At 40.7% G+C, this 14,863-nt stretch overlaps 1 protein-coding gene across 1 annotated transcript in view; it reads right to left on the reverse strand.

Moving 5' to 3' along the window:
• EIF2AK3 (eukaryotic translation initiation factor 2 alpha kinase 3) overlaps nucleotides 1–14,863 on the reverse strand; it is an 81,802-nt gene that overhangs the window by 16,772 nt on the left and 50,167 nt on the right. Inside the window, exons 9-13 of the mRNA XM_068971642.1 lie at nucleotides 13,211–13,428; nucleotides 12,695–12,807; nucleotides 7,554–7,676; nucleotides 2,764–2,913; nucleotides 256–1,036 (exon numbers count right to left, since the gene is read on the reverse strand). Of these exons, the coding sequence (XP_068827743.1) occupies nucleotides 256–1,036; nucleotides 2,764–2,913; nucleotides 7,554–7,676; nucleotides 12,695–12,807; nucleotides 13,211–13,428 (1,385 nt within the window). The remainder of the gene's footprint in view (nucleotides 1–255; nucleotides 1,037–2,763; nucleotides 2,914–7,553; nucleotides 7,677–12,694; nucleotides 12,808–13,210; nucleotides 13,429–14,863) is intronic.

Consider the following 14,863-nt stretch of genomic DNA (forward strand, 5'->3'; position numbering starts at 1 on the left):
CAGCTCTTTGTAACCCCATGGACTGCAGCATGCCCATGCACCACGACTAATGAAGTCAAAGCACGCTAGAGGCTGTGCTCTGCAACAAGAGAAGCCACCGCACTGAAAGATCCCATGTGCTGCAACAAAGACCCAATACACTCAAATAAATGAATAGATAAGATCAATTTTAAATTGATCAAAAACAAGTAAATGAAATAAATAGAAAAATAAAACAGGTTGAAACCCTCGAGTGACAAACCACAGATAACAGACCTTGAGGTCCCTGTGCATGAGCCCTTTGCTGTGCAGAAACTCCACCGCCTCTGCAATCTGCAGAAAGATGTGCAAACATACGCTCCTTTCTCTCGCCTCAATGGTGCAGCGGCTGTTCAGCCAGTCTTTGAGGTTTTCCTTTCTGCACAGCTGCATCTGGATGTACAGATACACCTTGGGCGAACTGGGCTGGAGTTTCCCCACCGAGCTTTTAGTGAGGTCTAAACTTAAAGTGGTCGGTCTTGACGGAGAAACAGACACAGTAGGTTCGGAAGAAGATTTGCTACCGGCATGCCGGAGCGCAGTTAGTTTATTCACACAATGGTTGCCCACCGGCGGTTGGTTCATTCTGGGCTCCTCTTTGCTGGACGTGTTATCACAGCCAGAATCTTCAAATACTATAGACGAGGAGGTTCGCTCCCTGGACCCTACATAAGGAGAAGCTTCTGAAGGACAAAGTTCAAAGGAGTGCCCTTCATCATTACCATCCATGGTACCATCCTCCCCATCACAGTCTGTAAGGCAGCTGTCCTGGAGTTGGCATACTGCATCTGCTGACTTGCTCACATTTCCGTGGTCCATCCCGGAAAACTCCAGCGGAGAGAACTGGCTGTCGGATGAACTGGTCTGGCCGCAGGAAATCCCAACTGAAAAAGACCTGCTGCTGTGTGGCGAAGGAGCTATGATTTCAATACGTTCCTTTGAAGAGAAAGGATCCATTCTGCGTATTTTAACAGAAGGTACATCCACGGGACTAGGAGAGCTGAGCGGCCAGTCCGTGCTGAGTGGGAGAAGTAAAAGGCACAAGAGAGAACATGTGCAGATTAAATTGCATGAAGTACATCCTCTATCTGCTTGTTTATTAATTTTTTTTTGAGTATCTTTTTTTTAAATCATTTTTTTTTACTGAAGTACAATTGTTTTACAATGTTATGTTCTTCCCAAGTGGTGCTACTGGTAATGCAGGAGATGTAAGAGATGTGGGGTTGATCCCTGGGTCGGGAAGATCCCCTGGAGGAGGGCATGGCAGCCCACTCCAGTATTCCTGCCTGGAGAATACCATGGAGGGAGGAGCCTGGCGGGCCACGGTTCATAGGGTTGCAGAGTCTGACACAACTGAAGCAACTCAGCATGCATGCTGTACAACACGAATCAGCTATAAGTATACATACATGCCCTCCTTCTTGAGCCTCCCTCCTACCCTCTATTGATTTATTTTTACTGAGGTATAGCTGACCTACAATGTTGTAACTACACCCTTTGCTTCGAAAGCTTCAACTATAATAAAGCCAGTCACCAAAGGAGGACACAGAAATTCAATGAAAACAAGCCACAGGAGACAAAGACCACGGTCGGGCCATTCCTTAACTGGAAAGCTTGATTTCATACCAGAAACTGTTATCTGGGACTGTTATGCCCAGAGCAGCCAGGTTCCATGTAAAACCCAAAGCACAAAGGAAGATCAAGGCCAGGAGCCCTCAGTACCTATGATTTGGAAGCCCCCATCCAAATCAGGCCTTGACATACAGAGCCACTTCTCCTGGTCTTTCTGTGGTTGGGCTACAGACAGTGGTCACTGTAGCTAACTAGGCACCTCATGTGGATCCAGAGCTGTGTTAGGTACTTTTAGGCAGAAATTTTATTCCAGCTCTTTAGTAAGTAGTCTACTTAGGAAGGAGGCTTCCTAGGTGGCTCGGTGGTAAAGAATCCGCCTGCCAATGCAGGAGACACAGGAGAGGTAGGTTTGATCCCTGGGTGGGGAAGATCCCTTGGAGGAGGAAATTCCACTCCAGTATTCTTCCCTGGAAAATTCCATGGATGTAGGAACCTGATGGGCTACAGTCCATTGGGTCACAGAGTCAGACACAACTGAGTATGCACAGGCTCGCATACACGCATGAACTCACGCTATTGAGTAAGTAGTCTATTTTTACTCCAGCCCTTTAGTAAGTAACCTGTTTCCTTTTTCTTTTTATTTAGTAGTTTTTAAAATGACCTTCTCTCCTCGGGAATAGCATATTTAACATAAGAATTATCTACAGGTTGCCTAAGTTCATGTATTTTTAAACGCAAGTAGTTTAAAACTACTTCAGAAAGGAGTTGTAAAATTGCTAACCATCAACCCTAAGAAACTAAATGAAAATTGAAAATAAAAAATGGAGACAGAAGTCAGACAATGTCTCTCATTGAGAAAGGCTACTGTAAATCCCTCAGTGAATTATAAACCATAGAGCCCTATCTACCAATGAGTTTAGAAATTCACGTTCTGGACAAAAAAAGGAAAAAGAAGTTCATGTTCTAAAAACTAAACCAACTTACGTAACTACAGAATATTCTAAAACATGATAACAGAATCAGTAATGTGCTATTCTTTTGTTTAAAAACAAACAAAAAAAAACACAAAAAAACCTCTAAAGTTATAGTAATAGAAAAGATATTGTATTCATGGAAGTCAAAGACTAACCTGAAAGAAACACTCATTTTTAAGTCTATGTCAAACCAAGTTACCTGTCATCTTTTAGCCAAATTTCATCCATTTTTTCTTGCCACTTCTCTGGTGGCGCTTCCAACCAAGCATTGAAATATCTCACAATTCCTGGGTGTTCAAGCTTGGCTAAGGCTTTCACTTCTCGCATTACCTTCTCCCGAGCCAATTCCCTGAAACAGAGAAACAAAGAAGACACTGAAGGTTGCTCTGAAGAAGCAATTATATCCAACACTGCAAAATGATAAGAAAAGAATTCTTGCTTGATTCTAAAAATCAGAAACAGAAAAATCAGCCTAGTAGTGTAATTCTAAAAACCAACCAAGTATTGTATTAAAAAGTATAGTATTTCTTTTCTCTTCTAGAAATAAGTGCTACAAGTGTATTCATCCATTCAAATAAAGAGTTCTTAACTGACGAAAAATGAATGACTACAGACCCTTAAAGGTAATTGCTTAATGCTCATTCCTTAATAGGGAGATGAACAGGTGGAAGTGAAGTATTCAGAAAAGAAGGCTCAGCCTGGCAGCTCTGGAGGACAGAGAAGAAGCACCCCGACAAGGTATATACAAGAATCCAAAAGGCCTGTATGTGTATCCTTCTCTGTTTAAAGCCTCAGGCTTCTCTGTCGGCTCATACAGTAAGGAATCTGCCTGCAATGAAGGAGACCCAGCTTTGATTCCTGGGTCAGGAAGATACCCTGGAGAAGGGAATGGCAACCCACTCCTTGCCTGGAGAATTCCATGGACAGTGGAGCCTGGCGGGTTATATAGTCCATGGGGTCGCAAAGAGTCGGACAGGACTGTGTGACTAACACTTTCACTTTCATTGAATATCACAGGCAGTAATGTTTAGGCAGAAAACCATCTGAATTTGATCTGCTCTGTCAGACTTTATTTTGGGGGGCTCCAAAATCACTGCAGATGGTGACTGCAGCCATGAAATTAAAAGACACTTACTCCTTGGAAGAAAAGTTATGACCAACCTAGATAGCACATTGAAAAGCAGAGACATCACTTTCCCAACAAAGGTCCGTCTAGTCAAGGCTATGGTTTTTCCTGCGGTCATGTATGGATGTGAGAGTTGGACTGTGAGGAAAGCTGAATGCCGAAGAATTGATGCTTTTGAACTGTGGTGTTGGAGAAGACTCTTGAGAGTCCCTTGGACTGCAAGGAGATCCAACCAGTCCATTCTAAAGGAGATCAGCCCTGGGTGTTCTTTGGAAAGAATGATGCTAAAGCTGAAACTCCAGTACTTTGTCCACCTCATGTGAAGAGGTGACTCAGTGGAAAAGACTCGGATGCTGGGAGGGATTGGGGGCAGGAGGAAAAGGGCACAACAGAGGATGAGATGGCTGGATGGCATCACCGACTCGATGGACGTGAGTTTGAGTGAACTCCGGGAGATGGTGATGGACAGGGAGGCCTGGCGTGCTGTGATTCATGAGGTCGCAAAGAGTTGGACACAACTGGAGCGACTGAACTGAACTGAACTGACACCTTTTCTGATGGATCTAAGCTCACATTGCTTGAAACAACATAATATTAATGAAGATGTTATATTCTCTTCCCTCCCCAAGAGAGAGGCAGCCACTCCCACTTTTCTCGCTGGGCTTTATTACTGTTAATGGTCCTGCCCTGAAAATTCCAATAGATTTCTGAATTCTTCACATTCAGTGACCAAATCCTATCACCTCCTCCTTTTAATTCCTGACACTCATTTCTTCCTCACTTCATAGAGAATAGATGGGGAAACAATGGAAACAGTGACAGACTTTATTTTCTTGGGCTCCAAAATCACTGTAGTGGTGACTGAACTCATGAAATTAAAAGATGCCTGCTCCTTAGAAGAAAAGCTATGGCACACCTAGAAAGCATTTAAAAAGCAGAGACATCATTTTGCCTACAAAGGTCCATATAGTCAAAGCTATAGCTTTACCAGTAGTCATATACGGATGTGAGATTTGGACCATAAAGAAGACTAAGTGTAGAAGAATTGACGCTTTTGAACTGTGGTGCTGGAGAAGACTCTTGAGAGTCCGTTGGACTGCAAGGAGATCAAACTAGTCAATCCGAAAAGAAATCAACCCTGAATATTCACCGGAAGGACTGATGCTGAAGCCCCAATCCTGTGGCCACCTGATTTGAAGAGTCTACTCACTGGAAAAGACCCTGATGCTGGAAAAGACTGAAGGCAGGAGGAGAAGAGGGCGACAGAGGATGAGATGGTTGGATGGCATCATTGACTCAATGGACATGAGTTTGAGCAAACCCTGGGAGATAGTGAAGGACAGGGAAGCCTGTTATGCTGCAGTTTATGGGGTGCCACAGAGTCAGACGCGAGTGAGCGACTGAACGATTCCTTCCTCATCTGTCTCCACTTCTACTGCACTAATGCTCTGCATCTTAGGATTGACCTTCTTAAAAAAAAAAAAAAACCTACTGAACATGCTTACATGCTTGTCTCTTACTACATACCACCTCCACTTTGATCATGTCATTCTTCTGCTTACAGGCACAAAGTTGACTGTCTATGCAGTAAACTCTAAACTCCTCTGCCTGGCATTTCAGGTGCTGGAAGCCACTCTTCCCATCGTTCTTCCATACTCTCCTCCAGTTTTTTTGGCCATGCTGCAAAGCTTACAGGACCTTAGTTCTCTGACCAGGGGTCAAACCCATGCCCTGAGCAGGGGAAGCATGGAGTCTCAACCACTGCTTCACCAGGGAAGTCCTACCCCTTCGTTTTCACCCTTGCTTCACTCCTGCCAGAATCCTTACTAACCTTTACACGTCTGTGAGTGTTTGCCTAGAGACTACACTCAGCCCATTTAGCGCATTTGGCTGTCCTTCCCCTACATGTGTGTCCACCAAGGGACAGGCTCCCCTTGAACATGGTGCAGACATCAGCACCATCATAAGGCTTGCTTTCCTTAACTGCTTTTTGGCTACATCTGTGCTTTCTTCATGAGAACCTATTTACTAAGCTAAGCTATGGGTGACAATCTTCCTCGCTTTGCAGTTATTTGAGTACATATACAAGGGCCTCAAATAGTTACAGGGTCTGGAGGGCAGAAGCCTTTCTTAATTTTACATCCTATGCAGAGCCTAATATATAGGAATATTTAAACTCAAAAATTATAGACCAAAGAAAAGAAAATTATATATCAAAGCACTCACGTTACCAACCAGGGTTCTTGGCTTCCTTAATCAATAAAAATTGATCAGAAGCCAGATAAGAAATTCAGGCAAGGCTTTATGGGGGCCCCTGCTATAACAGGGGCAGCGAGAATAAACAACAGGTTCCCTTGCTCACTCGCTGCCCGAGGAGGAGCGAGTTGGTTCCTTACATGGGGTGAGTGTAGGCATGTGTCCAGGGGTTGTGCCAGCGGGGTGACTTAGGTGGTCTGCCCACCCCTTAGGTGGTGTTGTGTGCAGAGGGTAAGCGCAGTACCCTGCTCTTGCTCCAGGATCTTCAAAAGAGGCAGTTGGGTTTTTTGGTCTCTGTATCTTTTGTCCACAATTCGCCAGAACTGTTCATGCATGTGCTTATTTATTAGTCCTATGTATTAATAGTTTCTTTGTATTTTGTTGCTTGAGGAGAAGTGTGTCCAGGTGCAAGCATCGCAGCAAAGGGTCCCAGGTTCCAGCCTGTCTCACTCAGACCGTCTCACTCCTGTGTCTCTATCTGTTGGACAGCACGTTTAACTATTCATTAGAATGATAGTCCAGCAATTAGTGAATGTTTAATCAAGAATCCAGGGGAGAGGATGTCCCTGGCGGTCTAGTGGTTAAGAATCCACCTGCCAACGCAGGGGACACAGGTTTGGTCCCTGGTCCAGGAAGATCCCACGTGCCCGGTTGGAGCAACTGAGCCTGTGTGCCACAACTATTGAACCCATGTGCCCTAGAGCCCGCGCTCTGCAGTAACAGAAGTCCCCTGCTCGCCACATCTAGAGAAAGCCCTCGTGCAGCAACAAAGACCCAGCACAGCCAAAAATAAATAAATCCATTATTTAAAGAAAAGAAGCCACAGGAGGCTTCAACACTTGACGGCAAGACAGGTATTACTGAAAGCCAATCATTTTAAGTAGCACACGTTCTGAGCCCAAAATTCTATTTTCAGGAATCTATCCTAAGGAAATAGATGTGATCAAAATTTTCTGCAAAGTTATTTTTAATTTCAACAAATTGGAAATCTAAGTATTTAATAACAGCAAACAGTTAAATAAGATATGGCACAAGTATTCATTGGACTATTATCCAGTCATAAAACATCTTCAAAATATTTTAGCATTTCAATAACAAATCCTTAATTGCAAGGAAAATACTGAGCACACAACAAAGAAAGCAATAGATAAATTGCATCATATTGATAACTGTGCTACCAATGAGGTAAATTTATGACCAGTAAAAAAAAATCAAAAGAAAATACCCTAAAATGTTAAAAGTGTTTATTACTGGGTAGAGCAGACATGGACTGGTCTTTATTTTAATACTATTTATTATTTTCCACAATAAATATAGATTATTTTTCAATGGTGATATGTATTAGAAGTTTGTAGTTATCAAAATTCACTGTGGGAATGCCCTGAGTTGTTAAGAATCAAAAACAGGGCATATTTTTTAAGAGGATACAAAGTGGTCAGAGTAGATGACATTTTTAAAAGAGCTGATTACCTGGTGGCACTTAGGACATAAGATTCAGAAACTATGTTTTCTATAGTCTCCATGGAGTACAGTAAGAAGGACATATTGCCTATGAGATTAGATAACACAGTTCCAACTCCAAGTTCACTTAAAGTACCATCCATTACCTGTTGGGGAGACGGATTCTCTTGATAGCATAATTGCAGTCATCAACCTTGTTTCTAGCTTCAAAGACAACTCCAAACCCGCCACGGCCCATGCACTGAATTGGTTCAAAGTCTGTTAGATACCTAAAAAAAGAAAAGTAAATTTATAAAAGTTTGTAATGGTTTTAAATTTTGCTCTGTATAAACTAAATCTCCTAGAAATTATCTTAATAGACTGTAAATAAACTCTTATTTAGCTTTCTTTGCTTTTCTATTTGTATAAATGAAGCAAACACATTTTAATTTTTTCCCTGGGAAATTTATAAAAAGTTAAAAAGCTTCTGCTTCATGGGGAATCACTTGTTAATCACTTATTCTTACAGCAATTTTTTTTTTCTCAATTTATTTAATTGGAGGCTAATTACTTTAGAATATTGTAGTGGTTTTTGCCATACATTACCATGAATCAGCAATGGGTGTACATGTGTTCCCCATCCTGAACCCCCCTCCCACCTTTCTCCCCATCCCATCCGTCAGGGTCATCCCAGTGCACCAACCCTCAGCACCCTGTCTCATGCATCGAATCTGGACTGGTGATCTGTTTCACATATGGTAATATACATGTTTCAATGCTATTCTCTAAAATCATCCCACCCTCGCCTTCTCCCACAGAGTCCAAAAGACAGTTCTATACATCTGTCTCTTTTGTTTGTCTCATATATAGGGTCATCGTTACCACCTTTCTAAATTCCATATATACGCATTAGTATACTGTATTGGTGTTTTTCTTTCTGGCTTACTTCACTCTGTATAATAGGCTCCACTTTCATCCACCTCATTAGAACTGATTCAAATGCATTCTTTTTAATGGCTGAGTAATATTCCATTGTGTATATGTACCACAGCTTTCTTATCCATTCATCTGCTGATGGACATCTAGGTTGCTTCCATGTCCTGGCTATTGTAAACAGTGCTGCAATGAACATTGGGGTACACGTGTCTCTTTCAATTCTGGTTTTCCTCAGTGTGTATGGAAAGCAGTGGGATTGCTGGGTTGTATGGCAGTTGTATTTCCAGTTTTTTAAGGAATCTCCACACTGTTCTCCATAGTGGCTGTACTAGTTTGCATTCCCACCAACAGTGTAAGAGGGTTCCCTTTTCTCCACACCCTCTCCAGCATTTATTGTTTGTAGACTTTTTGATAGCAGCCATTCTGACCGGTGTGAGATGGTACCTCATTGTGGTTTTGATTTGCATTTCTCTGATAATGAGTGTCGTTGAGCATCTTTTCATGTGTTTGTTAGCCATCTGTATGCCTTCTTTGGATAAATGTCTGTTTAGTTCTTTGGCCCATTTTTTGACTGGGTCGTTTATTTTTCTGGAATTGAGATTCAGGAGCTGCTTGTATATTTTTGAGATTAATTCTTTGTCAGTTGCTTTGTTTGCTATTATTTTCTCCCATTCTGAAGGCTGTCTTTTCACAGCAATTTAAAAACTCTTCTGTCCTATCCAATACTTTCCATCACCCATCAAAATAGTTAATCCTTAACTCTCTAACCTTTTATCTCCTGGGGCATTCTGTACTCAAGTAGAAAATGTATTTTACTCTTATGTCAGTGCCTGTGTATTTTATGGAAAAGATTTAATCAGTCCTATTATATTTAAGTAACTTTTTTTTTTGGCTGCACCATGCAACATGTGGGATCTTAATTCTATGACCAGGGATCAAATCCATGCCCCCTGCAGTGGAAGCATGCAGTCTTAACCATGGACCGCCAAGGAAGTCCCTATGTACATTTTTATCCAGAAATTTCTCTAGGAACCAAAGCTATCTGAAATTTGCTGAGATGCCTCAGGAGACAGTGTGCTCATCACCAAAGGTATTTGGACAGAAGCTAACTCACCATCTGGCACTTACAGGCAGACCTCCACTTGGTAGCCTATTTCCCCATTAATGTCTGGCCTTGCTGCTCTGCTCTGTATGTTCCAGTCAGCTTGCACCAGGTTTTCTCAAACTTGAGGGCTTTTGCTTCCACTATTTGCTCCAACGGGAAAATTTGGACTTAATAAAACTCTATTCTTCATTCATTCTGCTCATCTCACCACCTCTGTAAGGCCTTCCTAGACCCCTATCTTAATGATCTTATAGCACTTTGCACACAGTACATGGAATATTTAAATTAAGTCTTACTATTTTGCAGTTATTTACATGCAGCTTTCTCTCTCCATTGCCACTGAACTGTAGGGGACTTGACTACCTGGTGGCTCAGACAGTAAAGAAACTGTCTGTAATGCAGGAGACCTAATTCGATCCCTGGGTCAGGAAGATCCCCTGGAGAAGGCAATGGCAACCCACTTCAGTATTCTTGCCTGGAGAATCCCATGGACAGAGGAGCCTGGCAGGTTACAGTCCATGCTGTTGGAAAGAGTTGGACATGACTGAGGGACTAACAGACTTGATGGCAGGTAAGCATTCTTTTTTCTCTTTGTATTTCCATAGTCTGGTTTTACTTGGCAAATAGAAGGTCTAACAAATATCTATCGAATAATGCATGAATCAATCAATAAATGAATGCATGCATGTGTGCTGTGGAAGATATTCTTCCAGCCACAGAAAGGGGAGTTGAACTAGATTGATTACCTTTGGTGTCCCTTATAAGGCTAAGTTTATTACTTTATGACTTGCACACTCCTACTAATTTAGCAGTTGGCTCAGCTGGTTAGAGCGTGGTGTTAGGAGGAGAGACAATATATCCCAACCCTCCATGGGCCAATTACTGTCCAGAGAATGAAGAGTAATAATCTGTATGCCTAAAAATACCTACTCAAGGTACTTCAGTACAAATCCATCTCCCCAACTGCAAAAGCCCATGAAATTCACGTCCTCCTCCTGGAGGGCCAACTGAATTATCTTCCTACATTAAAGAAAACACTAATGTAAAAATGGATATGTCTTTTGAAAAAGAGATATATCCATTATATATAAAACCATATCCTATACATGATTACAGACTCTATAAACCTAAGTATCACCTTGACTCAGGTCCCAACTTAGGATGTAAATTCATGACTAAATCCAGAGTTCATGCTCTTAATGATGCTTAGAACATAGTAGGCAGTCAATAAACACCAGGTATTACACAGATCTCCGGTATTTTAAAAACAACAGCATTCTCTTCATATTGAATAAAATGAAAGGAAAATTAAGTCTGATTCAATTTTAGAGTACATTATTCCAATCCTCTTCAGAACAGCCTTACAAATATATGCTTATTCATCATACCCCACTCACCCTCCATCTCCACCTGTCACTCATGATTTATGGTTTAATTAAAATGTGACCTCATTTATGACACCTTCTTGAATCATCATGGTCAGGATTAGTCACTTAGCTCATGGTTTTTTTCTTGTATGTTTATGTTTTATCTAGTATCACCTTCCTCCACAGACTTTAAGCTTCTCCAGGCGATAAGCCCAGTCTGGTTTGTTGATATTTCCCCCAAAACCTGAGCTACTGTCCTGTACACAGTTCTTCAGCACCGATGTTGAATGAACAATGAACGGCTTGGGCAGTGAATTGCCCATGGAGTTGATGGGCCCCTCTCCTCTCCCTCCCTGCCTGCTGCTGGTGTTGGCCGCTGACATATAAGTCAGCATCTCTATTAGCAAGGATATTAAAGCCTTTACCACTTGCTGGTCACCTAGTACGTTTTGCTAGAACATACTGATTACAGTCAATTCTCAATTTTTGAGAATACAGTATGAATGCAGCTTAGATAAACCCACAGATAATCAAAATAACACACATTTTAGTTGTAATTATCAGTCTTTTCTGTCATAAAGCTGTTGTTATCCTGGATATTAAGCAATAAGTTTCATACAGAACTTCCCCTTGTCCCCACATTACGGAAGCGCTAGGCACGCTATCAAAACCAAGGGGAAATCTAACAATAATCCATGGAATAAGAAAACCAAACCATAGCATTATTTCTAGTCCTACAAAGCATTAAAATCTATACACCTGACAGATCTGTTAACAGATTCTCTACTTATATTTTACTTTCAAATTATTTGAATTGGCTGCTTTTTAAGTAACCAATCTCTTTTTTCTGCTTTTAACAATGATCTATTCTATTGGTGTATTTCTCCCATTTTTCTGCTTTTTATTTTAGACAGAATAAGGATGAGATAAATAACTGAGGATTGGTAACACAGGAGATTTACATCATACTCTAATAATATAATAATTAACTATCATTTATATCATATTTTAGTATGTAATAATTATCAATTATTAATGTCAAGCCCAGTACATGGTAAACCCTCAATAACTAAGTTATCTGAATTAACAACTCAATTTGGTGGCCATAATTCTTTTTTAAATTTCAGTTTTACTGAGATGTAACTGACATACATGGTGGCTGTAATTCTAAAGTTTTGTAACACTAAACTTCTATCCATCTTATATGCCACTTTGAATGAATTTAAGTAACTTAAAGGATAAGTCTGTTTCAGGGCTTCCCAGGTGGCGCTAGTGGTAAAGAACTCGCCTGCCAATGAAGGAGATATGAGAATAGGGTTTGATCCCTGGGTCTGGAAAATCCCCTGAAGGAAGGCACGACAACCCACTCCAGTATTGTTTCCTGGAGAATCCCATGGACAGAGGAGCCTGATGGGCCACAGTCCACAGGGTCAAAAAGAGTTGGACATGACTGAAGCGACTTAGTACACATACATTAAAGAGAAAAAAGTTAAACAAGATCTTAGTTTACAGGTTGTTTCTTCTTTTTTAATTGAAACATAGTTGGCATATAATATGTAAGTTTCAGGTGCCACTATATAACGATTTGACATTTGTATACAATATAAAATGATCACCACGGTAAGTCTAGTAACCATCTGTTTCCATAGACAGTTACTGCAGTTATCATTGACCATATTCCTTACACTGTCTATTATATCCCTGTGACTTACCATATAACTGGAGGTTTAGAGCACATGTCAAATGAACAACTACTCTAGTCTTCAGCCATTTCACCCACCAGTCCCACTCCTCTCCGTTCTGGCAATCCATTTGTTCTCTGAGGCTATTCCTTTCTGGATTTGAACAGTTACCACCAGAAGCTACAACACACACATACACTCTAGCTTAAGACTCTTACCGTGACACGTATCCAGAATTTTTTATGTCATTCCAGCTACTGTCATTAGCTTCTCCACTGACAGCATCATATTTATTTTCAGTTTGACACTGAGTTTCAGATTCCTTCCTTTGCTGAAGAGGTGGGGGAAAAAAATCACTCTCAGTACAAAAGCTGAATTGAAGTTAGCTAACAATATTAGGCTGTAAAATAACATGGAAGAACAAACAATACTGAGAAAATGTATTAGAAGAACACAAAACAACAGCATTTTCTTTGTCAGAAGGAAGGGAAATGATCAGGGTGGAGCCAGGGCTGAAGAGTGAACGAAGGGTGACAAGCACGTGGAAACAAAAGTACAGGCAACAGTGATTTTAGGGTGAAATTTAAGGAAATGTACCCCTGGCCCAGCACATGGGCACATGCATGCGTGCGCATACACACACACACAGACACACACACAGACACACACACACACACAAAGTTATCTATAGTCCCAACACTTTGAAATAAATGAGATTCTAAAAAATGTCTTACTCTGTGAGGATGAGGATGGAAGAGTCTGCGTACAATGAAAGTTGTTGCTACAATACAAAACACGATAGTTCCAACTATTTCTTTCCACCAGTGTAAGAGAAGAACAGGGTCCTTTTTTCGGATGTTCTTGTAATTCGGGTTGTCAAGAAATCTGACCGTGATCTGCGTGCTCCGTTTGTTTCTTTCCCTCTTATAGTATGGCAGATAATAACCATTATCTTCAAAAAAATAAACATTAGAAGTGGGCTTTTTAAAAAAGATAAACCAATATAGTTCCACCATTAACTGCTAATAATTATCTCATTCCCTATGACTTATAACACTTTCAATTCCTTTTTCTAAAGTTCCATCTCTTCTTTTGCACATTTCCACAGCCTCATTTACTGTGCTTTCTCTTCCTACAGATATATTTTTCTTTATTCCATAACATCATACACTTTCTTTCTATAGAATAATAATATGACTTAAAAAAAACTCTTATTCATTATCTCATTAATAATGCAAACCTTTAAGTGGAAAATAAAATTAGTATTCAAACTTCCTTCGAGGATTTTAAACTTTCCTTTCATTTAGCCACAACAAAATACCAAATTTTAGCATGACTCATTCTTCACAAGGAAAGGAAAACATTTCCACTGTGCTCTCTGGTTCATTTCAGGCTATTAAAATGAGTCTGTCCTAGAAAGCAACTTTTCTTTTTAACTTCTGTTTTACACCATGTGGGCAGATTACACAGTTTTCTTTTACCTTCTATGTTGATCAACAACAGACTTTAGTACCTTGTTTTTTTTTTTAACTAAATCAATTTAAATTCTACAATAACTTCCCAGTTCTACCATCTAGGGTAACTAACTGATGAGGAACCTATGTTTTTGCCTAATGCAGATTAGAGGATTTTTTTTTAAATGTTCAACTGTTCAAAAGATGTTCAACTTTCATATCTGAATATACCCAGCTTTCCAGGTGGCTCAGATGGTAAACCATCTGCCTACAATGCAGGAGACCTGGGTTTAGTCCCTGGGTAGGGAAGATATCCTGGAGAAGGAAATGGCAACCCACTCCAGTATTCTTGCCTGAAAAATCCCATGGACAGAGGAAAGTGGTAGGCTATAGTCCATGGGGTCGCAAAGAGTCGAACATGACTGAGCGACTTTACTTTCACTTTCCTAAATAAATAGGAACGTGCTGCATGCCAAATTTCACCTATTTTCGACTTCCATGCTAATTTTCCTTGTCTTAATACAAAAATAAAATAACCCCAGTGTATAGCATTTTCACATAGCTCTTATGGGAAACATCTATTTTCACTATACAGACGGATATTACATAGACTATATTATATAAGCTGATCATTAAATAAGAGCTAATAACAAAAACTAATGCTTACTGAACATTTATTGTTTCCAGACTTGGTGCTAATTAAGACTAAGCATTATTGGATTTCCCTGGTGGTGCAGTGGGTAAGAATCCACCTGCCAGTGCAGGGGACATGGGCTCTATCCCTGGTCTGGGAAGATCCCACATGCTGAGGGGTATCTAAGCCCATGTACCGCAACTGTGTTCCAGAGCCTGTTGAGTCACAAGCACTGAGCCACAGTTACTGAAGCCTACATGCTTTAGGCCCCACAAGCCACAAGCAATGAGCCCGTGCAC

The sequence above is a fragment of the Capricornis sumatraensis genome, chromosome 1, assembly GCF_032405125.1.
Source record: "Capricornis sumatraensis isolate serow.1 chromosome 1, serow.2, whole genome shotgun sequence".
Lineage (NCBI taxonomy): Eukaryota > Metazoa > Chordata > Mammalia > Artiodactyla > Bovidae > Capricornis > Capricornis sumatraensis.